The sequence below is a fragment of the Antechinus flavipes genome, chromosome 5, assembly GCF_016432865.1.
Source record: "Antechinus flavipes isolate AdamAnt ecotype Samford, QLD, Australia chromosome 5, AdamAnt_v2, whole genome shotgun sequence".
Classification (NCBI taxonomy): Eukaryota; Metazoa; Chordata; class Mammalia; order Dasyuromorphia; family Dasyuridae; genus Antechinus; species Antechinus flavipes.
This window is the reverse complement of record NC_067402.1, coordinates 92120766-92147711: the sequence shown is the minus strand read 5'-3', so window position 1 is coordinate 92147711 and position 26946 is coordinate 92120766. Positions and strand designations below refer to the sequence as shown.

The 26946-nt window shown below is 47.6% G+C and overlaps 1 protein-coding gene across 1 annotated transcript in view; it reads left to right on the top strand.

Annotated features, from left to right (window-relative positions):
- Positions 1-26946, top strand: part of LOC127538563 (SCO-spondin-like) — an 87177-nt gene that overhangs the window by 44570 nt on the left and 15661 nt on the right. The window contains exons 54-84 of the mRNA XM_051962371.1: positions 1732-1905; positions 2329-2493; positions 2827-3079; positions 4351-4397; positions 4621-4791; positions 5301-5432; positions 5704-5849; positions 6573-6667; positions 6873-6925; positions 7208-7414; positions 7571-7741; positions 7918-7997; positions 11338-11507; positions 12564-12610; positions 13060-13251; positions 13385-13555; positions 13779-13979; positions 14245-14341; positions 14459-14658; positions 15139-15305; positions 19673-19833; positions 20104-20324; positions 20553-20594; positions 20775-20930; positions 21445-21651; positions 21972-22139; positions 22739-22906; positions 23004-23250; positions 25514-25666; positions 25872-25918; positions 26200-26544. Of these exons, the coding sequence (XP_051818331.1) occupies positions 1732-1905; positions 2329-2493; positions 2827-3079; positions 4351-4397; positions 4621-4791; positions 5301-5432; positions 5704-5849; positions 6573-6667; positions 6873-6925; positions 7208-7414; positions 7571-7741; positions 7918-7997; positions 11338-11507; positions 12564-12610; positions 13060-13251; positions 13385-13555; positions 13779-13979; positions 14245-14341; positions 14459-14658; positions 15139-15305; positions 19673-19833; positions 20104-20324; positions 20553-20594; positions 20775-20930; positions 21445-21651; positions 21972-22139; positions 22739-22906; positions 23004-23250; positions 25514-25666; positions 25872-25918; positions 26200-26544 (4854 nt within the window). The remainder of the gene's footprint in view (positions 1-1731; positions 1906-2328; positions 2494-2826; positions 3080-4350; positions 4398-4620; positions 4792-5300; positions 5433-5703; positions 5850-6572; positions 6668-6872; positions 6926-7207; positions 7415-7570; positions 7742-7917; positions 7998-11337; positions 11508-12563; positions 12611-13059; positions 13252-13384; positions 13556-13778; positions 13980-14244; positions 14342-14458; positions 14659-15138; positions 15306-19672; positions 19834-20103; positions 20325-20552; positions 20595-20774; positions 20931-21444; positions 21652-21971; positions 22140-22738; positions 22907-23003; positions 23251-25513; positions 25667-25871; positions 25919-26199; positions 26545-26946) is intronic.

Here is a 26946-nt window from a genome sequence, read left to right as displayed (position 1 = left end):
ATATTTGCAGAACCGAACAGTTCTCTTGTTGCACAGGGAGAATTGGATTCAGAAGGTAAAAATAACTCGGGAAGAAAATCAAAAATGCAAATAGTTCACATTCATTTCCCAGTATTCCTTCTTTGGGTGTAGCTGTTTCTGTCCATCATTTATCCAATGAAACTCAGTTAAGTCTCTTTGTCAGAGAAATCCACTTCCATCAGAATACATCCTCATACAATATCGTTGTCGAAGTGTATAATGATCTCCTGGTTCTGCTCATCTCACTTAGCATCAGTCCGTGTAGGTCTCTCCAAGCCTCTCTGTATTCATCCTGCTGGTCATTCCTTACAGAGCAATAATATTCCATAACATTCATATACCACAATTTACCCAGCCATTCTCCAATTGATGGGCATCCATTCATTTTCCATTTTCTAGCCACTACAAACAGGGCTGCTACAAACATTTTGGCACATACAGGTCCCTTTCCCTTCTTTAGTATCTCTTTGGGGTATAAGCCCAATAGAAACACTGCTGGATCAAAGGGTATGCACAATTTGATAATTTTTTGGGCATAATTCCAGATTGCTCTCCAGAATGGTTGGATTCGTTCACAACTCCACCAACAATGTATCAGTGTCCCCGTTTTCCCGCATCCCCTCCAACATTCATCATTATTTTTTCCTGTCATCTTAGCCAATCTGACAGGTGTGTAGTGGTATCTCAGAGTTGTCTTAATTTGCATTTCTCTAATCAATAGTGATTTGGAACACTCTTTCATGTGAGTGGTAATAGTTTCAATTTCATCATCTGAAAATTGTCTGTTCATATCCTTTGACCATTTATCAATTGGAGAATGGCTTGATTTTTTATAAATTTGAGTCAGTTCTCTATATATTTTGGAAATAAGGCCTTTATCAGAACCTTTAATTGTAAAGATGTTTTCCCAGTTTGTTGCTTCCCTACTAATCTTGTTTGCATTCGTTCTGTTTGTACAAAGGCTTTTTAATTTGATATAATCAAAATTTTCTATTTTGTGATCAGTAATGGTCTCTGGTTCATCTTTGGTCACAAATTTCTTTCTCCTCCACAAGTCTGAGAGATAAACTATCCTATGTTCCTCTAATTTATTTATAATCTCGTTCTTTATGCCTAGGTCATGGACCCATTTTGATCTTATCTTGGTATATGGTGTTAAGTGTGGGTCCATGCCTAATTTCTGCCATACTAATTTCCAATTATCCCAGCAGTTTTTATCAAATAATGAAATCTTAATAAGGATAAGTTCTGGGGGAAAGGGAAACAAGCATGGTGTTAGATAAGTTGAGTCTAAGATACCAGTGGGACATCTTAGGGAGAGGAGGGAAAACCAGGAGGGACATTCTATCTAGTAATGGAACTGAGACTCTGGCACTCCAGAGTAGGGGATCATCTGTGCAGAGGTGACAGCTGGAGTCCTGACTCTCTTCCACCACACCATCCATTCTGCTCCTTAGTAGTAGTACCGTCGCTTACAGAATTGCCTTAAAATTTACAAAGTATTTTGCATCCATTACTTCATTTGATGGCCAAGGGAGAGAAGATCAGATAGTAAAGGACAGAGGCTGAAGGAACGTCTCCCCTGGTTCTCCTGATGCTCTTTGACCTTTCCTTGGTCCTGCAGATCCCTGAAACTTCCTCTAAACTTCCCACAACTTCTTCCTGTCCCCTCCCCTTGACTCTTCCCACCATAGTTCCTCTTCTCCACAGAGCTTCTGGGCTGGACGCCCTGGACACCCTGGTCCTCTTGCCCCCAAAGCTGCTCTGTCCCCGGAGGACCCCCTGCCTGGCGACACCGCTCTCGCCTCTGCCCCGGATCTGAGGGGGCAGCCTGCCCCGGAGAGCCCTCTCAGGAAGAGCTCTGCAGCCTTCCTGCATGTCCAGGTGCTTGCTCAGGTCCTAGGCAGAGGAACGGGGAGGGAACAGGAGAGTGTGTCTGATGGAAGAAGGATGTGGGGAGGGCACGCTGACCCTGAGGGCTGACCGGGCCTGCTTGGCACCTGGCAGCCACACACATAGGCGGGATGGGAGAGGGCCCCAGTCATTGTGCTTGGGGTCCCTCATTGTGTCCCCGGCGATCCCTAGGGCCAACGTCAGAGTCCTATTGGTCCAAAAAACCAAAAAACGTCCATACTTGCTTCCATCTTCAGCGGGGATGGGGTCAGTGGGAAGCCAGGGAAGCAGTTTTGGCTTTCCGAGATTTCCCCTCTCTTTCTGGGTGCCCATCCTACTAGTTTAGCTCCATCTGCTTGTTGACATCCAGTTGCCTTTCCAGTGTGTCTGATTCTGTCCTGTCCTTCCTGACAGTGTCTGGTACTTGGACACCTTGGGCACCGTGGTCCTCCTGTTCAGCTGACTGTGATGGGGGCATCCAGACGCGTGGGCGCAGGTGCTCTGGCTCGGTTTCTGGGAGTCCTGAGTGCCAGGGACCTCACAGCCAGACCCGAGACTGCCACACCCAGCCCTGCTCAGGTACGGAAGCCGCCTTTTCCTCGGCCTTTCCCATCAGCCAGCCCTGGCCACAACCAACCAAGCAAACACACCAAACGTTATCCCTTTCCTGCATTATCCTGCCCCAACCCTGCTCCAAGGAATTGCCCTACTCTTGGGGCGGCCAACAAAATAAGAAGCTGTCCCAATTTTCCCATATGGGAAACCCATAGGGGCCCATTTCCAAAGGACTTGGCAATAGGGCTAAATGCCTAAGGGCTCAGGCCCCTGGGAAGGCTAGAAATCTGTGTCTCCTCTCCTTAGGCACAAGCTCTGGGTGGGGGTAACCTTCTTTTCTCTCTTGTTTGGTGCTAGCCCATTGTCCCAAGGGCATGGTATTCCACTCCAAGGAGCAATGTCAGCAGGAGGGAGGACCGTGCCCACGGCTCTGCTTGGCACAGGACCCGGGTGTGGAGTGCACGGGAACCTGTGAGCCCGGCTGTACCTGCCCTCCTGGTCTCTTCCTGTACAACACCAGCTGCCTGCCCCTCAGTCAGTGCCCCTGCCAGCGTCATGGGCAGCTCTACCCACCTGGCGCTGTGGTTCACCTTGACTCCTGCAACAATTGGTAGGTTACCCCCGGCCAGGTCCAGGAAGGTGTTGAAGGATTGGCGGGTGGGAGAGGTGTGAAGGGCGGGATGAATCACTCTAACTCCTGTGGAGATTCCAGAATCAGTCCACGGGATTCTTTCCCTTGGCCCAGAGCTTTTTCCTTTCACTACTTTCTAATGATCGATGATCCCACTAGTAACTCAAGGTAAGGAGCTTCCCGGACCTCCCTGTGCTGGTCCTACCTGGAGGCTTAGGTTCAGAGATCTGCTGTAGTCATTCCTAATTTGTGCTGCCTTCTTTCTTGGCTGCTGCTATCGTCCTAAGGAGATGTCTAATGCTTGGAACTTTCCTTTTTGACCCCAACTGAGATATACTACCCAAAACCCACAAATGTGTGCCATGGGGATTTTATCTATAAGGGAAAAAAGAATGTAAAAGTTCAGAAATAGTATGCCAGGATAGGTAACTGGAGTATGAATGGAGAGAAAGTATTCAGTCTCATAAGTTATTAAATCTGGTATACTAAAGTTCTAAAAGAAGAACTGCCAAAAAGTCTGGGGAAGACTCTAAATCTTTTCTCAGAATATGTTTTTAAATAAGAAAATAAAGAATATAGGACTATAAAAGAACTCACTTGTATTGAAAGAGTTTTCAATTTTTTTTAAGGTCATGGATTACAGTAAAGAATCCCTATTAACATTTTCCATTTAGATGATATTTCTCAGGTGGTCCAGATGCTGTGTGATCTGAGAATATGTCTGTTTCCTATCTCTATCTCGCCCTTCTCCATGAAGAAATGACATCTTCTATATTACAAAATGACCTTATTCCTGCCAAAGATTTCAGCTAATCTGGAGGAACTCATTGGTCCATTTTCCAATCCCCCACATCTCTCTTAGCCAAACAGAAAGTTTCCTAATTGTACCTCAGAATTTATAATGGTACTCTCATTCTTCCCTGCCCTACCAAGGGAAGATAAAGAAAGAAAAATAGGTAAATATGACATTCTCCTGACAGTGTTCCTATTACTTAAAATATCAGAAGAATTCAATACACACATTAACCTCAAATTGTACAAAGAATAGTCCATTTCCTTTCCATTGACTGAGAGGTGGACAAAGCATGGGCTGTTAGATCTACCCAGGCAGGTACTTTCCGCAACCTTTGGCAGGTCAGATAAGTTTTAGGTAAAAGACTGGCCCATTAGGATTATTGAGGGAAGGGGAAGGGAGGGAAGCACTTATGCAGGGCTGGCCTGGGTCTCATTTGATTTCCTTTCTCCTCTAGCACATGTATCTCTGGAGAGATGGAGTGCGGCTCTGCGCCTTGCCCAGGTATCTCTGTGTCTCCTACTTTGCTGCTGAGGCAGTGGCAGGGTAGGTTCTAGGTGGTGAACAAAGGCTGGCACAGGTCCTGCCATGTTTAAAATGTCACACACACTCGCCCACCAAATGCCCTCCTGTAGCTCCTTCCAGAGTGTGACCTGATGGTTAGTGAAGGGTTGGGGCTGGAATGGCAGAAGGGGACTCTGACTCCATCCTCTCCTGGCCCTGACAGTGGCCTGTGGATGGAGCTTCTGGACCCCATGGAGTCCTTGTAGCCGAAGCTGTAATGTGGGCATCCGGCGACGTTTCCGGTCAGGCACAGACCCCCCAGCTGCCTTTGGAGGTGCTGAGTGCGAGGGTCCCAGTGTAGAGGCTGAATTCTGCAGTCTGCAGCCATGTCGTGGTGAGAGGCCTGGAACCCCATGACTGTTCTTCAGGAGGCACTCCTTTCTAAGATTTCCTTACATTTCCTTCATTATATCCTCAAGATATTCCCCCAAGGGACCAACTTAGAGAGTTTATCCCATTTTTGGATAGACCCTGAAAGTCCCCTTAAACACCTTGAGAGTTTATATCTTAGACTTCTTCAAGAGGCCGTCCCTGGAAGCGCGAGAGTGAGAAAAAAGTCCCTTTACTTCTGGGCCTCTTTTTTATCATCTGTGAAACGATCCCATTAGACTCTGCCATCTTAAAGCTCTCATACATCTCTAGATCTCATTATCTCACATGACACCTGGAATTGGGGGGGGGGATTCCCCTTCAGACATCAGGAGGTGAGCTGAAGGCATTGGCCTGGGACCTGTGATGTGACAGTAGTGAGCCTTGCTGTCTAGGTAGGGAACAAAGTAATTTATCCTGGAATATGGAAGTCACACTGGGGGAATGCTGGAATGATTCTTATCTCATCTCTAGGGCCTGGGATGGAATGGGGGCCGTGGTCTCCCTGCTCTGTACCCTGTGGTGGTGGCTACCGGAATCGGACCCGAGGCAACGCCCCCCATAGCCCGATTGACTTCTCTACCTGTGGTCTGCAGCCGTGTACAGGTGAGTATGGCTTTTTTTATTTGGCTGTTTTTCAGTGGAAGGATGGGAGGCTTGGGTCACTATCGCTACTTCCGCCCTCAGAGTCATCCCATTTCCCTTGTCATCATCTAGGTGAGATTCCTTCTCTTCCGTAGTCATCCCAGGCTCTCCTTCCATCTTAAGAGCTTGGCACATTTCTTAAGTGGTGGGGCAGGAAGGGAGAACTGAAAGATTTAATTCAAAACTCATTTGTGGAGAGACTGAGGCTGGACTCATTGCTTTGTATTCCCAGGGCCGGTGCCGGGAGTATGTCCAGAGGGAAAGCAATGGCATGATTGCCCGGAGGGCCCAGCTACCTGTGCAGAGCTCAGTGCCCAGGAAAATACCAATGGAACCTGTCACCCTGGCTGCTATTGCCCCCCTGGGACTCTCTTGTTGGTGAGCACTCCCTGCTGGGCATTGAGAAATGGGGGACACTTGTGAGCACCTGGAACCGGGAGGGGAAAGAAGGAGAGAGAGATGGCACTGGAGGTGGGGCAGATAGCAGTAAGGGGCAGCTACCTAGGAGACAGCAAGGGATAATGAAAAGACAGTAGGCTAGGAATCAGAACACCTGAGTTCTGACCTCGACTTTGCTACAACGAGCTGTTTATTAAGTGACTTAATCTCTCTGAAGGCTATAAAAGAGAACAAGATGTTTGTTAAGGTCCTTGTAGCTTTAAAACAACTCTTTGATTCCAAGTTGTCAATACATACTTTCTGAGTCCCCGTGAATCTCAGGGAACACAAGGGTCCTTAAGGAGTTCATAGGGATTCTCTGGGAAGCCAAGACATACATATGAAACCATTATAGAATAGAAGGCAATAGGTAGAACTTTGTGAGCTGGAGTTGATCAGGAAAGACTTCCTGGAAGGGGGAGACCAGAAGCAAGGTGGATTTGGAGAAATAGAGCCGACAAAAGCTTAGATCTGACCTGAAGAAAGGATCCGAGGGCAGAGAGGAGGGCAGAGCTGAGGATGGGTATGTTAGGGGAATTTAACTGGGCTAGAGACCAAGGCTCAGGCAGTTCTGGGGGGCACAGAGCCCATGGTGGAATGGAGTGAAGGTAGATTAGGTTAAACCAGAAGTCAGGAAGGTGCCAGTAAGCTTGTTTATTTCAGAACAACATATGTGTGCCTCGCCAGGATTGTCCTTGTGCCTCTGGTGGGCATCTTTACCCCGCTGGCAGCATTGTCCTCCAGCCCTGTGAGAACTGGTGAGACCTCTATGTCTCTCTCTCCATGACCTCTTGAGGATCCCAGTTTCCCAATCCCTCTCCCTTTTCCTACTGTCCTGGATATCACATCAAAGGCAGGGGGTGGGCAAGAAACCTTGGTTTCTCCCTAGTCCTAGTCAGGACTGAGAATAAATCTGTTCTGTCTTCCTGTTCCCTTCTCTCCTTATTCCCTTTCTCCTCCCAGCTCCTGTGTGTCTGGGCTCATCACTAACTGTACCTCCCGGCCATGTGAAGAAGGTAAGCACAGTCCCTCTCCTCTGCCACGATGGAGGCGGGGGGAAAGGATGGAAGACGCCAGCCTGAAAAGATTGGGTTAGATAAGCTCTAACATTCTCTGGCTTCTAGTTTGAATATTCCTTGACCCTTTGATTCTAGAGATGGGGCCATAGGTCAGCCAATAAGCAATTATTAAGTGGCTACTATGGGCCAGGTGTGAAATATCTGCTTTTGGCTCAGATAACATCCTCAGTGTGCCATCCCACCAGTGCCACTAAGGATAATGCCTCCTTTCTTCACCAGACCAAGTCACGTGGTCTCCATGGACCCCCTGGAGTGAGTGCTCCGCTTCTTGTGGTCCTGCTCGCCATCACCGGCACCGGTTCTGCCCCGGGTCTCCTCATCTGAAATCCTCCACTATCATGCTTCTCATCTCAACAACCTCCCTTCCCTTTCTTTGCCCCGGGCCAGAGGCCGAAGAGGAGCCCTGCATGCTGTCCCCCTGTGACCGTAAGTCCCCCTTTACCCTTACCTAGGCCTGATGTCCACTTCCTAAAGCCTTTGCTCTGTGCCTTTGGCGGCCCTGACTAATCCACCCTGTGTCCCCACTGAGCCCCTTCCTGCAGGCTCCCAGTCCTCCCTAAGCTCTCCCATTTGTTCTCCCAGGTTCAGGAGGCTGGGGCCCGTGGGGTCCGTGGTCAGCCTGCAGTCGGACCTGTGGGGGAGGCCTTCGGAGCCGGGCACGGCGCTGTGACCAGCCCCTGCCTCAGGGGTTGGGTGACTACTGTGAAGGGCCTCATGCTCAGGGGGAGGCCTGCCAGGAATCACCATGCCCAGGTACCCACATACACCTTCGGGGGAGGGATGGAAAGGCCCTGAGAAGGACTGTCTGTTGGGCTGAAGAAGGAGGCTAAAGGGGAGAGGACTGGGAGCCTCGAGAGGGAGGCAGCTAGAGGGACAGAAGCATGGGGAAAGGCGACAAAAGGGGCTCCTGACTTATTCTATGTCCCCAGTGTCCAACTGCAGCACTATCCCTGGTGCTGAATTCAGTCCCTGTGGCCCACCCTGCCCCAGGTCCTGTGACGACCTTGCGGTGAGTCAAGTTCCATCCTACCCTGTCCCTGCTCTTCTTCGGGCTTTCACCTCTGCCTTGGGGACTCCCAGCTCCAAGCACTGGAACCTAAGGGGGTGGAAGTCATTTCTGATTTTCAGGGCTCTCCTCATTGCACATCTTTATCACTACTACTTTCTTGCTTCCAAGAAGTTGCCTTTGGGTCTCTGTCTCCCTATTGTTCCTAGTCTACCTCTTGTCTACCTGGCCCAGTGTTGTCTAGATGGGCAAAGTGATGAGATCAGTCACATTTATAAAGGACTTCTAAGGTTTTAAAAAGCACCAGACTGTTCTTACCACAAGTGTGTGAGATTGACTGTGCAAATATTCCCATTTTATAGATGGTGAAATCAAAGGTCAAAGTAACTTAGTGATGGTTACACAGGTAGGAATGATACCAAGTCTCTTCTCCCAAGCCCCAAAGTGGGACATACAGGCTGATGGGATTTTATGGGTCTGAATTAACATCAGACAATTTAAAGGCTTGTGAGAGCATAGCTTTAGAGCTAGAAAATGACACAGGATCATAAATCCACCCCCTTCTTGTTTTATGGATAAGGAAACCTAGCCCAGAGAGGCAAAGATTTGCCAGTGAACACACAGCTAACAGGTGTATGAGGTAGAATTCTTTGTGTCTCTACAGCTAGCTCCCTCTCTACTATATTGTGCTGCCTCTCAGACTCATAACTTAGGTTTCCAACAGCTCTAACGGCCTGGTCAGACCAGGGATCAGTCTCTGTGGACACAGCTTGTCTTCACTGCCCATTCGTACTTCCTCCATCATGAGCGCTCACATCAGGGGTACATGGTCAGACATATGGTGACATAACTTACCTGATAAATCAGCACAAGTCATCTGGGCAAAAATCAGCACTCCATTTTTCGAGTTACTCTTACTACCATTGAGTGGGCAGATGGACTTAAGCCACCTTGAAGGTCAGATTGAGCTGGAAAGAATCCTAATAATCTTTTGGAAGGAGAGGGAGGTCCATGTCTTCCATTTACACAGCACGTTTTTGCCTTTCTCTGTATCCCCTAGTCCTTAACCCAGGCCTGGCACATTTTATTGCTGTCCAGACATTTCCGTTGTGTCCAACTCTTTTTGACCCCATTATGGTCAACACCATTATGGTGGTTTATTGGAAAAGATGCTGGAGTGGTTTGTCTCTTCCTTCTCCATCTTATTTTTCAGATGAGGAAACCAAGGCAAATAGGGTTAAATGGTTTGCTCATGGTCACATATCTTAGGCTGGATTTGAACTCAGGTCTCCCTGACTCCAGATCCAACATACTATCCACTGAGCTACCTAGCTGTCTTACTAGGTCCCTGGCCATAGTAGGCACTTAATAAATGTTGACTATGGTTTCACTTTCGAGTTAAAACTTCAAGGAAAAATTATAGGCTGTTAAAGTGCTCAGCGATGGTCACTAGTTGTGAAAGAAATTGGATTTCTTTGGATTTACCTATTTTAGTGAATCAGAATTACCTGAAGATATTTCAGCATTCATTCAATGCAGAGCTCCTTTTCTAGCCTATGATAAGGGTACAGAGGGAGCATGGAAACCATCAGCATAGCCTGTTCTGGTCCTTACTTTTTCCTAGGTCCCAGGTTCACTAGCTTTTGGGGTGAAAACTGCTCTACTTAGTACATATACCTCTGGTGAGCATCTAGTCCAGACCATGATAGGAAATTCTGCCCTTCCACTTTCGGCTCTTTTTTTTCCTAGTAAATTTATTTATTTTTAATACACTTTTCTTTAGGAATCATGTGAGAGTGAAAAGTTGGAGCAAAAGGAAAAAGCCATGGGAAAGATAAAAAAAACACAGAAAAGAGAAGTGAACATAGCATGTGTTGATTTATATTCAGTCTCCTTAGTTCTGGATGCAAATGGTATTTTCTGTCCAAAGTCTATTGAGAGTGCTTTGGATCACTGAACCATTGAGAAGAACTAAGTCTTTCGCAGTTGATCATTGCCACACTCTGTTCTTAGTTTAATTTCCTCAACCACAAAATGAAAAAGTTGTATTGGAAGGTCTCTTCCAGCTCTATGTTCTTGTGAGTTTTTTGGTTTTTTATTTTTATTTTTTGGATTAAGGTCCTTTGATGACTAATTGAAGAGATTCTTACTCCCTGTCTACCTACCATTTCCCCTGGCTTTCAGATATATTTTTTCTTTCAAAATGGAGAATCATTTTCTCCCACTTATTATACTAATTGTCACTCTTTTTAAAAAGCCAGGGAAACTTACTTGTTTTTACTTAAAAAATCTCAACCCTGTGGCCAGTGTAGAAATTTGTATTGCTTGATTTGGCATGTTTTTAATAAGGACATTGCTTTCTCAAGATGTAAGGGGAAGGTGAGAAAGAGAGAGAATATAGGCCTGAAAATGAAGAATCCAATGAACCTTTCTCCCACTAGGCTTTTACAAAAGAACATAATTTATTTATTTTTTATTTAACAAATTATTGATGCCTTTTGATATTCCATCACATTAACTTTTGAATATACCCCCTCCCTCTTCTTGACTTGTGAGCCTTCTCTTTCAATAAAGATTAAAAAGAAAAAAAAAGCTTAACAAAACCAACCAGCACATTGATTATATCTTAAAGTGTATGCAATAGGAGTATAGCATAGAAATATGTTTTGTTGTAGAGGTAGTACTTTTTTTTATTAAGTAGAATCAGGAAAGCTTGGATTTGGTCCTGCTTCTGACACATCCTGTCTTGGTGACTTTGTGCATGTCATTTAATCTCTTAGTGTCCCACATATCTTCCTAAGGTTGTGAGATTGGGTTTAGTCATGTCTGATTCTTTGTGACTCTGTGGACCATAGGACCATGGGGTTTTTTGGCAAAGATACTGGAATGATTTGCTATTTCCTGCTCTAGTAGATTAGGGCAGAGCTTAAATGATGTGCCTAGATTCACACAGTTAGTATCTGAGACTGGGCTTGAATTTAGGTATCTGGCCTTCAGGTCCAGTGCTTTGGCCATTGAGCCATCTTACTGCTCAAGGATGCAAGGTACATAGCCAATGTGCACTGGGAGAGAGAGTTTCTACATTGGGAATTCCCCAGACTATGAAGTTACAAGTCCAGATTTCTCCATCCCCTACCAAAACCTTTTTCCCTTTTCTTTTTCATTCTCTTTTCTCTTCTTCCTGCTTTTCTTCCTTCTTCTCATACTCCCATTCATCACCTACAAGTCCTCCACCTGTTTCTATGACCAGCTCCTACCCATACTTGTGTGTGCCTTTGACCTCTCCTTTCCCCTCCCTGTGCCCCTGCTGACCCGCGGCCTCCTCCGTCTCCTATACCCCTAGCACTGTGTGTGGCGCTGCCAGCCAGGCTGTTACTGCCCTCGGGGCCAGGTGCTGAGCACGGATGGCGCGGCCTGCGTGGATCCAAGCTTTTGTGATTGCCTTGACCTGCTGACAGGAAAGCGGCATCAAATGGGCTCCGTATTGCCTCGGCCGGATGGCTGCAATGAGTGGTGAGGGCCGGGGCCCGGGCCGGGAGGAAAGCGGGATAATGATAACATCAAGTCCATCTCCCAGAAGCTCGCAGGACACTAGCTCCATGTAGAACTATGCTTTTTAAAAATTATAGCTTTTTATTTACAAGTTATATGCATGGGTAAATTTATAGCATTGACAATTGCCAAACCTTTTGTTCCAATTTTTCCCCTCCTTCCCCCCACTCCCTTCCCCAATACATGTTAAATATGTTAAAGTATAAGTTATATACAATATACGTAAACATGTCCATACAGTTATTTTGCTGCACAAAAAGAATCGGACTCTGAAATATTGTACAATTAGCCTGTGAAGGAAATCAGAAATACAGAATGACAAAAATAGAGGGATTGGGAATTCAATGTAATGGTTCTCAGTCATCTCCCAGAGTTCTTTCGCTGGGCGTAGCTGGTTCAGTTCATTACTGCTCCAATGGAACTGATTTGGTAGAACCATGCTTTGAAAGACTTTCCGTGTCTAGTTTATCTCCAAACAACCCATGCAGTTATTGTTCCCATTTGATACAAGACGACACTGAGGTTTATAGGAGGTAAGTGATTTTCCCAGGATCACACAGTGAGTAATGGATAGGCTGAGTAAGGCATTTATTTGTATTTTTAAATGAGGTGGGGGGGTTGGGAGGGGGAAATGCCACATTTTCTGACACAGGAGAAGGTGCCATTTCTAGGGAGAGCCACACGGTGGGGCCATTTGTTGGGTTTTCAGACCCTTGAATTTAAGCAGAGGAAATTTAAGCTAACTTGAATTTAGTAATGGACTGGGAGCCAGTGGAGGAGGGGATGGGGCCCCGGGGGGATTCCCTGTCCATGGGGGAGAGAGGAGGTGGGGCAGCAGAGGGGCTGAGCAGTGCTCTGGAGAGTGCCTCAGTGGGGGTGATGTCCCTGCCTCTGGAGGCAAGGGAGCAGGGGGACACCTTGGGGAGGGACTGTGGCCCTCTCTCCCCTCACACCCCCTGGGGCAGAGCCTCACCTGTTGGTTACGGCTTTGAGACTGAATGTTGCTCTCTCACTCAGCACCTGTACGGAAGGGAGGCTGAATTGTACTAACCTGCCCTGCCCAGGTGAGTGCCGGGTCTGGGGGATGGGACCCCTAAGGGAGGAAGGGGCGCCGCCATCGGGCCAGGGAGAAGGGGGAGCCCCATCCCTGCCATCTCCTAGTATCTAGAACTGGAAGGGCTCGTAAAGGTCATTCAATTGCCATTTGAGTGTAGTGGAGGCAGCTCGGTGACACGGGGAGCAGACCCGGCCTCAGACTTGTTGGCTGAGCGACCCAGAGCAAGTCCCTTAAGCTGTTTGTTTTAATCTGCCTGAGAAGGAGGGGCAGCCACTCGGACCCTTGCCACCAAGGCCCTGGGGACGGCGGGGCCCAGGGCGGGGCCCAGAGAGGATCAGGCCCACAGCCACACGGACAGGAAGGTGTAGGGCCCCTTCTGAAGCTCAGCCTCTGACTCCAAATCCGGGGCTCTCTGCGGTGTTTCCCCACCCTTCTGCTCCTGTTCTTCCTTCACAGTCCCTGGAGGCTGGTGCTCTTGGTCCGAGTGGACCCCATGCACCTCGCCATGTGGGGGAGAGCATCGTGCCCGCTCCCGGGCCTGTGCCTGTCCCCCCCCTCAGCACAGAGGAGCTTCATGCCCAGGGGAGGCTGGTGAGACTGGCGCACAGCTTCAGCGGGAGCCCTGTCCCAGACCCATCTTGTGTCCAGGTAGGCGAGGGAGGCTCCCTCAGGTGTCACCAGGGACCGAGCCCAGATACCCACAGTGCCCACAGTGCCCTCTTGGAGGTGCCCTGCCTGAGCTGGTGCCCCTGACGCGGATACCTCTGCTCCCCCGGCACAGTGGATGGCGGCTGGAGCCCATGGGGACCGTGGTCTGCTTGCGACGCTTGCACCGGGGAATCGTCTCGGAGCAGGGCGTGTGCCCACCCGGCTGCAGAGAGGGGGGGCCGGCCCTGTCCTGGGAGGTACCGGGAGAGCCAGCCCTGCCAGGACAATTCCACGCATTGCACAGGTGAGGCCCTGAGGGCAAACCTCCGACCGATTTCTGCTCTTTGCCTCTTTCTCTCTGACCTGTGACCTCTACTCTCCCAGGACATTTTTTCCGTTTTCTAAAATCAGAGTGTTTTCAGCCTTTTTGTCCCACATCTCCAAGAACTGGCGTATGACCAAAAATAGAGGTATAAGGAGAAAGCTGGGAGGAGCAGCCTCGTCAGCAAGCTCACCTCTCCCTGCAGACTGTGGGGGTGGGCAGGGACTGCTCCCTTGTGGGAAGCCCTGCCCCCGATCCTGCCAGGACCTGTCCCCGGGGAACCGGTGCCATTCTGACCCGTCTGACTGCCAGCCCTCGTGCGGATGCCCGCCTGGCCAGCTCTTCCAGGACGGGCTCTGTGTGCCTCCGGCTCACTGCCGCTGCCAGTACCAGCCCCGAGCCATGGGTCAGTTTCTCCTTCACCTTCCTCCTTCCCACCCAACCAGCGCTCTGGCCCCAGGCTGCAAGTGGGGCGTGTTTCTTCCAGACGCCGTCCTTCCCCGGCCTTTATTTCCCGGGATCCCATGTTTGTTTCCATCCTCCTGGGCCGAGGGGGCTGGGGGAAACCCCACTGGAGAAAAGGGCTGGGGGAAACATAACTGAACTCAGGAACGGGGAGGGTGAGGCAGGAGACTGCAGGGACGGTCACACATACGGACCTTTCTTCCCAGGCATCCCTGAGAACAGAAGCCGCTCAGAGGGGTCCCCGGCCAGCTCTTGGGAGAGTCTGGAGTCTGGAGGGATTCTCGTGGGTCCTTGTGACAACTGGTGAGGCCGCAGGGCTAGAGCGAGGGCATGGGGCTTGGAGAAGGCACAGATTAGGACACTGCTGTGGGGATGCTGAGTGCACTGGATCTGGATCCCCCTTCCCCCATATCTCCCCAGCACCTGTGTGGGGGGCACACTGCAGTGCCAGGAAGTGCCCAGCTGCCCAGGCCCCGGGAGATGGACACCGTGGGGCCCTTGGGGAGCGTGCAGCGCGTCCTGTGGTGGTGGAGAGCAGCTGCGCTCCCGGAGTTGTGCCCGCCCCCCGTGCCTGGGCCCTGCCCGCCAGAGCCAGATTTGCCAAACCCAGGTCTGCAGAGGTGAGTTCTCTGAAGTTTCAGCCGGCCCGCACACGTCCCGTGGTGCTCAGGCCCGCCTTAGCCCGCCACTGTCTTTCTTCTCTTCTGCTTCGGGGATGAGTCTCTGATTCCACGGAAACCGGGTCTCAGCAGCTGTTGAAGAAGGGAGCCTGGCACAAGCTCAGGGCCCACAGTGGGGGCAAAAGCCAATGGAGGGAACATCACCTTCCTTAGGGTGGGAGTGTTGCCCTAGGTAGAGTGTTTTAAGGTCCGTCTGGGACTAAATGGGAAAAGAGCACTCCTTTACTACTTACTGGGGGCCAAGAAGCTTTGTTCCAAGTTCTAGAGGGGCCACATGGCCTGTGCTGGGAATATGAATGGGCATAAGTTAAATATGCTGATGGAGACTAAAGTGGGTCAGGGCCAGGCTGACAACGGGCAACTGAGCTGGGGGGGTGTGGGTGGCAAGGGGCTCTTGCTGAGACAGGCGTCTTCTCACAGAGGTGGGCTGCCCGGCCGGAAGGCTGTTCCGGGAATGTGAGGCGGACGACGGCTGCCCCTTCTCCTGCGCCCACCTCACCCAGCAGGTGGACTGTTTCTCCGATGGCTGTGAAGAGGGCTGCCACTGCCCGCCGGGAACCTTTCAGCATGGCTCAGCCTGCCTACTGGTCAGAGCTCATTTCTCCCCGGGAATCATCTCTCCTCGTCTCCAGGACGTATTTCCCTTACGATGCGGGCTCCTCCAAAATGTCCTGAGTCCTCCCAAAGTGTCTTTATTAGCCTTTCATTTGTGGCAGATGCCCAGATATATTGTCCACCATCCTAGCAAGTCCCACCGACCTGCCCACTTCCTGTAGATCCTGGGACCAGTAATTCTTCTCCCACCCTTTCCCTGGCCCCCGTCTGCTTTACTAGGAACGAGCCTATTCCTCTCTAAGTGTCCGTAGTCAACACCACAGAGTTCTGCCCAGGAAATCTTAACCCTGACCCACAGGAGCACAGTGTCAGAGCTAATTTAGCATGCTTTTTAGTGAGAAATCTTTATCTTTTTTTGGTGCTGGATTCATTGATTAGGTAGTAAATCCTCTGACTTTTTTCTCAGAATAATGTCCCTAACTGATGGAAAAAAATGTTAAATTTTAGTTAAAGTTTGGGGAAAATAAAGGTATAATGTTCATTTTTCTGTCTCAGTTCAGGAGTAAGAGTCCCTGAAATATAACCATAAACTCCTTGGGAAGTCCTGCTTTAGGGCTAGAGTGATCTTTAAAGATTTTCCCTGTCACTTCACATATGGCTTATGTCTCTTTTTGTACCTCAGAATTTAGCACATAATAGGTGCTTAAATGCTTATTGATTGATGAGGAAATTGACACTCAGAAAGAGGAAGGTAGTAGCTGTACCATTTTACAACTCAGCCCTCTGATTCTGAATCCAGTGCTCTCTCAGGAGCAGCAGGAATCCCAGACTTTTCTCTCTTTATCTTGCTACCTCTCCCATAAGCCCTTAGACACAGCAAGGTGGCTCAGTGGCTAGAATAATGGGTTTGGAGTCAGTAAGACTTGAGTTCAAATTTGACCTTAGATACTAGCTGTATGGTCCTGAGAAAGCCATATAATCGCTGTCTGCCTCAGTTTTCTCATCTATAAAATGGGAATAATGTGAAGATGAAATGACTTAATCTTTATAAAAGCACGTAGCACAGTGGATGGTGCTTAAACATTACTTTCCTTCTATCTAACCATAGTGGGCATTGAATAAATGCTTCCTTCCTTAAGGATCTTCTAAGAAATTTTACTGATAGTAAAACTAGGGAATAGATAGAAGGCAAGCAAAAAAGAGAAGGAAAAAGGGGTTCTCTGCTTGTTGTAGATTTGCTGATTAGGCCCTTAACTCTGGCTCAAAGCTTGAGTGCAAAAAGTTGAAGAGAGCCTTATGTCTCTCCCCTGGTGCCTGCCAATACAGAAGTAGGTCAGCTGATTTTCTTTTCCTCTTTGTCTCTGCAGCCATCTCTCCATCTTCTTGGCTGGGTGCTATGAGAGCTAGTATGTAATGGAGAGAGTGCAGGGTTTGGATGCTCGGTAGCTGGGTGACCACAGACAAATGACCTTTCTGAGCCACAGGTTCCTTATCTGTAAAACAGAGAGAAAAATGCACTTGTTATCACCCAGCCCACAAAGCCTATTTTAAGCAAGATATTTCATCAAACTTGAAATTTTCTAGAAATGTATTTTTACTCTCCTGATTCTTGACACATGCAAGGAAAAAGGTACATTCCTGCCAGCACCCCAAAAAGTCCATTCTGACTTCAGATTGTCCCATAGGGACCAGATGACAATTGTACCTGGTCAACTAGGGAAGGATTTCAAGACAGCAAATGGGATAATATGTACAAAGGGTTTGAGAAATTTTCACAAGCTACATAAATGCCAGTCATTTTGTGAACTGTCCGACAAACCTTCAAGCACTCTATAAAATTATAACACAGTCATAATTGTTATTTTTAAAAAATGTATTATTATTATATTCTATTTTCTATCACCCGATTTAAGCATAGACCCTGCCTCTTGTTCTTTGATTTAATTCTGTACTCACTGGCCAGCTACTAGAATATATTCTCTTTTTATCCTGTTTTTCAGAGATAAGTATTTCTAAAACACTTATTATGTGCCAGGCACGGTGCTAAACTCCTTAAAATTATTATCCCATTTGATTCTCCTAACAATCTTGGGAGGTAGGTGCTAGTTTACAGATAAGGAAACTGAGGCAAATAGTGTTTAAGTGATTTTTGTCCAGGGACACACACACTTTTAAATATCAGAGGCTAGATTGGAACTCAAATTTCCCTGACTTTAGGCCTAGTGCTCTAATTGCTGAGCCACTTAGAGCCAGGACTTCAGAGATTTAAAAGCTGAACTCTCTCATTTTACAAATGAGGACACTGAGAACTAGAGTTCTTCAGGTGGGTTTCTCAAGATCATCCAGGCAGCAAATAAGAGAGTAGGGATTCAAATCCAGGTCTCCAGCTTCAGAACAACGAAGCTGTGGCACAGTGGGTAGAGTGCTGGACTCAGAATAAGGACCAAGAGCTCTTTTTCCCAAGTTCAAATCCAGCCTTAGGTACTTACTAGCTGTATGACCCTGGGCAAGTCATTTATTTAACTCTGCTTGCCTCACTTCCCTCATCTATAAAATGAGCTGAAGAAGAAAATGGAGAACCACTCTAGTATCTTTGTTGAACAAAATAAAAAAAACCATAAAAATGATGAAAAACTCATTAGTAGTTGGATGTCAACTTGGAAGGATGTCTGTAGTGGTGGGACTCTGGTTTCTGTTTTTGGCCCAGTGGTGTTTATTTTTAATCAATGATTTGAATAAAGACATAGATGCTGTGATTATTAAATTTGCAGATGACACAAAAACTAGAAAGGATAGACAGGAGTAAATTGGAGCCAGATTATTAGATTTTCAGTTTGAGCATTTTCTTCTTGGGAGTCAGCAAATGCTGCAAATTGGGGCTTGATTTGTTGTTTTGTTGATTTCTAGATTTGAGAAAGTGATGGAGAAAATGTCAATAATACAAGTTAAATTCAAAATAATGTTATGTGTGCAGGTTTTTTTTATCCCTCTCAGAAGTTGTTAAATATTTGCCTGCATACCTCTGGGGAGAACTGACAGAGTGAATGATAGAATCCCAAAAGATCTCACAACAAACTAAAATATGAATCTAATAAAATGAAACTTGGCAGGAATAAAGGTGAAGTCTTTAAAAAGTTTACTTCAAAAATATAAGATAAGAGAGAGATTATTAGGTGATAGTTTTTGGAAAGAATTTGGAAATTTTAGGGGATGGACCACAAACTCAGTACAAGTCAAGAGTGTATTATAGCAAGCACCCAATGCTAAGGTAGTCTTTGCCTAAATTGAAAGTCAGCACATTCAGAACTTTATGTTGTTGTTATTGATTCATTTTTGGTCATGTCCAGTTCTTTATGATCCCATTTAGGATTTCTTGATAGAGATACTGGAGTGGTTAGCCATTTCCTTCTCCAGCTCATTTTACAGATGAGGAAACAGGCAAGCAGGATTAAACGACTTGCCCAGGATCACACAGTAATTGTTTTAGGTTGGATTTGACTTCAGGAAGATGAGTTTTCCTGATTCCAGGCGTGTTACTTTATCCACTGAGCCACCTAGCTGCCTCATGTTTAAAACTAGGGAAATAGTAACTTGCTGCCCTTTCACCTGGTCAGAATAGGCTATTGTGTGAGTTATGGGAGCTACTTTTAGGAACGATATTATGAGCTGGAGAGTGTCCCTCAGAGGTGAATTAGATTGCTGAAGGGCCTTGAGATCATATCAATTTTTTTTCATTCTTTTTAGTTTGTCTGACTGATTCTTGATGTTAATAGAGTCATCAGCTTCTATTTGCTCTGTTCTGGTTTTTAATGAGTGATTTTCTTCAGCTCTCTTTTTTATCTCTTTTCCCATTTGATTAATTCTACTTTTGAAGATATTTTGAAGGTGTATTTTTTTTTTTTTTAGGAATTGTCTTTCTTTTCCTTAGTGTTGACTTTGAGATCATATTGAATAGGAAATGGTTGAAGAAATGAAGATGTTTATTCATAGTGACTGATGGGTTGTGCACTGGATAAAGTTCTGAGCTTGGAGTTAAAAAAAAACCCAAATCCCCAAAACCTAGCTTCAGATGTGATAGTCTTTTTTTTTTAAATTTTATTTTATTTAATTTTATTTAATAATAACAGATGTGATAGTCTTTTAATAGCTCTTGGGCTATTAATCTTGGGCCAGTCACTTAATCTCTGCCTCAGTTTCTTTGACTGAAAATGGAAATAATAATAGTGCTTACCTCCCAGAATTATTGTGTGAGAATCAAATGAGATAATATTTGTAAAGTGCTTAATATAATACTTGACATATAGTGGGTGTTATATAAATGTTAGCTATAATAATAATTACTATTTAGTATTTGTTCCCTAACCAGGCTGACTTCATTCCTCCCCCTCCATTTCCTTAGGAATGCCCATGTGTCCTGACTGGATCCCTGCTTCTGGAATTGGAAGCTCATAGCTCAGAATCCAGGGCGCCTCTACCCACTGTGGGGGAGACTGGGCAGCCTCTGGGTCCTGGGGATGAGCTAGATTCTGGCCAGACCCTTAGAATGGGTTGCAGCAATTGGTGAGACAGCCTGAGGGTGAAAGGGAGATCCTGGAAACCTAGTTTAGGAGAAGTAAGGATAGAAAGTGGGAGTTGGGGGAAGTGGAGGAATTGAAGAAGGCCTGGAGGGGGAGGAGGAGAGTAAAGGAAGGGCAGGGGTAAAGAAGACTAGGGATAAAAATATGTTATAACTATTTGGTCTCTTCTTTTCCTGCTCTCTAGCCCAGTATCTCAGCTGGGCTTCCTCACTCATTCTGTATCCATCTCCTGAGTTCTCTCCTTCCTCCCCAGTTCTTGTGCCCACGGACAGCTCGCCTGCACCCTCATGCACTGTCCTGTGACTGGGGGCTTCACTCCCTGGAGTCTGTGGGGGTCCTGTTCCCGTTCCTGTGGGGGAATGGGCACCCGCACCCGCACTCGGAAGTGTGCCCACCCCAAACCTGCTCATGGTGGCCAGGACTGCCAAGGGCCCCTCCAGGACCTCGAATACTGTCTCAGCCCAGATTGTCCTGGTGAGAGGGCAGGGGAGAGGAGGAAGGAGGTGGACGGGCAGATTGGGAAGCAGGGATTCCTCAGTCCCGCTCGTTCTTTACCTCTGCTTTTCTTTATGGCTCTGTATCTCCATCTCTGAATTTCCCTTTCTTTGCTTCTCTCCTGTTCTCTCTCTTTCTGTCTTTCTATCTCTGTCTCTACCTATGACTGTCTGTCATTGTCTGTGTTGATATTCCCTCTCCCCGCAGGAACTGCAGAATCCACAGTATTTCCAGGGACGGCTCTCCCAGGTATGGCCTGGTTCCTGGTTCTCCGGCCCCATAATCCTTTCTCCCAATCCCTTTGTGTACCCTTTCTCATCACTTCTCTGCTGGAATGGGAGAGCCCTTAAACTTTTCCCCTCCCTGAGGGAGGACCTAGGGTCCATCTCCCTCCTCAGACTGATGACCTTCTGGCCCTCACCCTGCCAGGCGGCTGGAGCACATGGTCCCCTTGGTCCCCCTGCTCCCAGAGCTGCACAGATCCAGCTCATCCAGCCCTTCGTGGTCGGAGCCGCCACTGCCTGGCCAACTGCACCAGTGGGGAATCCATCCAGGAGCGGCCTTGCAATTTACCTCTGTGTACAGGTAACCCTGGGGGTCTCCCCCTAAGGCAGAGCTCTGAGCCCTGACTGACCCTTTTCTCTCAACCCTACATGAGAAACCAGATGGCTCTTCCAAATTCCATGTGAATTATTAATTAATTTATTACATTATATATTATAATAATATATTATTGATTTATTATAAATATTAATAACTTATACTCTTACATATGACATACTCTTCAAAGCACTCTCTACATATTATCTTGTCAAATGTCCCTGAACATGGGTTATTATCTTTATTTGACAGAGGGGAAAACTGAGACTCAGAGAGATAGAACTAAATTACTCAAGACAAAACAAGAAATCAGCAGTTAAGCCAGCATCAGAGCTGCTTTTGAGATTATAGTTTGGCCCTTGAGCCTGGGCCAATGGTGTCAAATAAATATAAGGTTAGGATTCTGGTCCGACCTGTTTGGGACGAGGAGAGGCTGGGAGATAGGGGAATGGTCCAACCAGAGAGCTGACCTAATCTGTGTCCTCTCCCTCCCTCCCAGCCACGTTGTGCCCTGGCCCAGGCTGCCCTGGGGGGAACTGCTCCTGGACAGAGTGGGCTCCTTGGACCCCCTGCTCCCGGAGCTGCGGTGTGGGTCAGCAGCGTCGCCTGCGGGCCTACTTCCCCCCTGGGCCTGGTGGGCATTGGTGCCCTGACATTCTCACTGCCTACCAGGAGCGCCGATTCTGCAACCTGCGGGCATGCCCAGGTAAGGGGATGCTGTTCGAGGTAGGGAGGGGCACTGTGAGGACTTGTAGCATCTCCTGAGCAGTGTAAGGGGTCGGAGAACCTGGCTCGTGTCCAGTCTCGGCTTTCCCCTTGCTCCCTGTCTTCAGTGACACAGTGACATCATTTTCATTGCCCCAGGACAAGTGCTGGCTATCACGGTGCCCAGTAATTTCTTACATAGAACAAGGGACGGCCCGGTGAAATTCTTGGCAATCCAGAGACGCTGCAGGATGGCTATGACCCTCTGACTGTGTGAAAAAAGACCCTTTTGTCTCCTCAAGGGCTCTTTTCCTCATACAGTGGCTGGCGGCTGGTCCCACTGGAGCCCCTGGTCCTGGTGTGACCGGAGCTGTGGAGGGGGTCGCTCACTGAAGAGCCGGAGCTGCACCCGGCCCCCACCCAAGAATGGGGGTGCTCCCTGTTCCGGGGAGCAACATCAAGTCCGCCTCTGCAACCCCGAACCTTGCGGTAAGGTGACAATAAGCAACTCAAGTAAGAGAGTGAATATGAAGCATTTGGAAACCATAAAGATGCTATTATTATTATGAACAATAATTAAATTGTAGCTAGGCAGTGTGGTATAGTGGATAGAGAGCTGGCTTAAAGTCAAGGAGACTTGGGTGAGAATGACACCTTGGATCCACACTAGCTGTGTGACCCTCAATGTAAAATTATATAAAATATCTAATTTTAATAATCAATAATTATTTAATTTAATAATCAATTAAAAATAAAAATATTTAAAATTTACTTATTTTATTAAATTAAGTAATTTATTAATAATTTATTTAAAATAAAATAAATTCTTAAACATAATGTCAATACTACTAAAAATTCTTTTAAGAGCGATTTCTACTTTGCTGGGAGTTTCTCCATCTGTTAGCTTGTTTGAGTCCCAGGGTCTTTGCCCTCAAGGAGCTTACAGTCTCGGGATGAGGCTGGTGTGGGATGGAGAGGTGAGGTTTCCCCACGCCCGGACAAGCATCTCCGGGTGTCCGCGCCCTGGGTGTTGGGGAGGGAGAGGGGCGAGGGAGCTTCACGGGGACTCCGCCTGTCCTCCTCTTCAGAGAAAGGCTGCCCTCCGGGCATGAAGGTCTCAGCCTGCGCCAGCCGGTGCCCGCGCCGCTGCTCGGACCTCCAGGAAGGCATCGCGTGTCAGGAGGGCCAGACCCCGCGCGCAGGGGCAGGGGCGCACGATGGTCAGTCCTGCGCGCGGGGCTGCCGCTGCCTGGACGGTACGTGCCTGTGAGACGGCTCCCGTCCCCCCACCCGGCACCGGCCTTCCACCCTTCGGAGTGGGCAGCGCTCCGCTCTCTCTCCTCTGACCCGCAGGGTTCCTGGAGCAGGACGGAGGCTGCGTGCCGGTGGGGCACTGTGAGTGCACCGACGCTCACGGGCACAGCTGGGCACCGGGGAGCCAGCACCAGGACGGCTGCAACAACTGCACGTGCCAGGCGGGGCGGCTCTCCTGCAGCGCCCAGCTCTGCCCGCCGCCCGCCTATTGTGCCTGGAGCCGCTGGTCAGCCTGGTCACTGTGCAGTCGCTCTTGTGGCCCGGGGGGACGGCAGACCCGCTTCCGGTGAGGGCCCCTCCCTGGCCGGCACTTTCTGTTTTCTGCCACACTCTAGAGCCCTCCTCCCACCCTTTCCTTGCGTTTATTTGGGCGTTCCCTCCCTGGTCTGCAGCTCCCTTTCTCCTCATGCTTCTCTTCCTTCGTCCCGTGCACCTCAGTCTTCCCCTGACATTTCTGGTCCCCTGACGTCTCTCCCCAGTCCTTTCTTCTCTCATGTTTCCCTTAGCCCGTTGTCTGCCTCTCCCCCAACAAATCGGGTTCAGATCCTGGATAAGCTACCTGCTTCTTGTGTTTCTTTAAGCAAATCCTGGCTTTTCGCATCCAGGCTCGATCAGTGGTGTGCAGACATTTTTTCTTAGCTCACCAGATAGCACTCATATAGTGCCTTAAGATATGCAAAGTGATTTATAAGTGTTATATCATTTGATCTTCACAATACAACCCTTGTGGGGGAGAGGTTCATCCCCATTTTACAGATGAAGGAACTGAGGCTGACAGAGGTGAAGTGGGTACACACAGCTAGTAAGTATCCAAGGTCATCTTTGAACTCAGGTCTTAGTCTGTCACTAGCACTGTAGCAGAGTCAGGATAATTGAACATGGATAGCTTCCCTTCAAGTAGTTGTGTTAGTGCTTTAAAAGTTTCGGGGTCTCATGTGTTTTGAGGTTAGTATATAGGGCTAATGGAGATGTTTTATTTATTTTCTGAATAATATGTCTAACAGACTTTGTCTTTGGGCTAAGTAAGATATATATTAAACAAAATGATTTATGGTTTTTAAAAACTTGCAATAACAGCGTTCTAAATGTCACAATCACACTTTTTTTTTAAAATAACTTTTTATTGACAGAACCCATGCCAGGGTAATTTTTTACAGCATTATCCCTTGCACTCACTTCTATTCCGATTTTCCCCCTCCCTCCCTCCACCCCTTCCCCCAGATGGCAAGCAGTCCTTTACATGTTGAATGGGTTACAGTATATCGTAGATACAATATACGTGTGCAGAACCAAACAGTTTTCTTGTTGCACAGGGAGAATTGGATTCAGAAGGTATAAATAATCCGGGAAGAAAAACAAAAATGCAAGCAGTTTATATTCATCTCCCAGTGTTCTTTCTTTGGGTGTAGCTGCTTCTGTCCATCCTTGATCAATTGAAACTGAAGTAGCTCTCTTTATCGAAGAGATCCACTTCCATCAGAATACATCCTCAAACAGTATCGTTGTTGAGGTGTATAATGATCTCCTGGTTCTGCTCACAATCACACTTGTTGAAAGTAAACTCTCAGCACATCCTGTGAGAATCACTAAATTAGACCTCCAAAGTTCCTTCCTGTTCTAATCCCATGGTCACTCCTTGGCTCTCTCCCTCAATGTCTCTTTGAACCTTAATGTCCCTTTCTGTTGCTAATATTTCTCTCCCTACGCCACTGTGCCTTTCTCTTTCCCCAGTATCTCTTTGGGATGCTGTTTCTTTCACCTTGAACTCTGTTCCATCCTCTCCCTAGTCAATCACATTTCCTTCTGGACCCAAATGTCTCCGGAGGGAAAAGTGAGGCAGGTGACCTTTCCCAGCCCTCTCTCACTTAAATCCAATTCACTTGCCTGTTATGGCCTCCCCTCCCTGATGTCATGGTCCTCTTTAGGAATGAGGGACAAACAAAATAACCTAAATTGTCACCCCTTTATTAAATTTCCCTTTCTTTAAGGATTTTTAAAAAAAAAATCAAACTAGAAAATCATCAACAAGCAAAAATATTTCCCTATACAAAGAAGGACCCAAAATGGAGATTGTTTATAAATTTATGAATCCATTACATACTATTGATTTTTAAAATATATAAACTAATTAAATATGAATATTAAATTATTTTAAAATAATTAATTTAGCCCTGCTTGTCTGTGTCCCCTTCTGAACTCCTATTTTCCTCTGTGCATTTTTAAAGGTTTCTTAGACACTTTTTTCCTTCTCTTTTTCCTCTGCTTTCTCTTCCTTCTCCTCCTCTTTCTCCTTTTTCTCCTCCTCCTCTTCTTCTCTTCTTTCATTCTCTTCTTTTCCTTCTTTCTTTCCCCTCCCCAGCCCATCCTTTCTCCACTCTATGCCTTTCAGGCCTATCCCAACTTTCCTGACCCACTTATCTTAACTCTTTGTAGCCTGTCTTTGTACCATCCTAGGGCTTCATCTCTAAGCCCTCTCAGATGTGCAAGGAAAGGATCGTTGGGGTCCCAACTCATTCTTTCTCTCTGCTCTTCCTCTCATCCCCACCCAGGTCATCCACATCTGGTTCATGGGCCCCTGAGTGCCGGGAGGAGCAGTCACAGAGTAAGCCCTGCCCCCAGCCCGTGTGCCCACCTCTGTGCCCCCATGGAAGCCACCTCAAAGCCCTTGGGGACCGTTGGCTACAAGGAGAGTGTCAGCAGTGGTGAGTCCAGAGGCAGCAATGGGCCTGCTGGCTTAGGTGGGGGTGGATGTGTGGCTGGCACACTGGCTAAGGACCTGGCAAGCACAGTAGTACAGTGTAAGGGAAGCCTCAAGCAGGAGAAATGCTTGAGGAAAGGGGTGGGTCCTCTGGAGCTGTGTTCCAGCTGTGCTTTCCAGGGACTCAGTGCTGTCCCTCCTCCCTCCAGCTCCTGTACCCCAGAGGGCATTATTTGCCAGGACGTCGAGTGTGCAGGTGCAATATCCCTATTTCCCCCTAACTTCCACCTTTGCCCCTTTTCACTTTGTCCTCTGTTGCTCCCCTGCCTGCAGCTCTGCCCAGGTCTGTTCCTTCCCTCCTATTATAGTTGATCTCACAGTCTGGCCCCGAAGGCCCAAAGAGGCTGAGATTTTACTCATACCCATTGCCCAAAACCTCTAAGAGCTCCCTTTAACTCCTGTACCCCGAGAGTGGCAATCCTGTGACATTACCCCCAGTGCCTTGGCTCCCTTAATTTCTGACCTCTGTATTTACAGTGCCCGGGGCTTGGACACCATGGTCCCCCTGGTCAGATTGTCCAGTTTCTTGTGGGGGCGCAAACCAGATTCGAACCAGAGCTTGCATTGATCCACCCCCACAACACGGAGGGCTGCCCTGCTCGGGCCCAGACACCCAAGCCCAGCCTTGTGGGCAGCAGCTTTGCCCAGGGCTGCCTGTGTCCTGCTCCTGGGGGCCGTGGGGACCTTGCTCCCGAAGCTGTGGCCCCGGCCTTACTTCTCGATCTGATTCCTGTCCCTGCTCCCCAAATGGCCTTGGTCCCTTCTGCAATGGCACCAGATTCCATCTGGACACCAGGGCCTGTTATTCTGGACCTTGCCCAGGTAAGGATAGAAAAGCTATGAGGTATAATGGAAAGAACATTGAATTCAGGTCAGGAGAAGCGGGACTCAAATTCTTCTTGTTATTTAAATAATTTAGATGTCACTAAAATCTCTCTGGGCCTCAGTTTCCTTATCTGTAAAATGAGAGGGTTGGATGGAAGGATTGCTGAGGTCCCTTCCTGCTTTGTATTGATGATCCCATGTCTGTTTAATCTGATCTAGTATTAAAGATTGGGGAAGGAGAAGGAGGAGAGGAGGGTAGATAGAAAATTTCAGGAAAAAGTGATTTGTACTTTTTTTGGGACCCCCCCCCAAACTCTGGACTTTCTAATTTTATTAGTTTACTTTTATTATATTTTTTCTTTCTTTTTTATCTCTGCCTTCTAAAGACTCCTTTGCTGC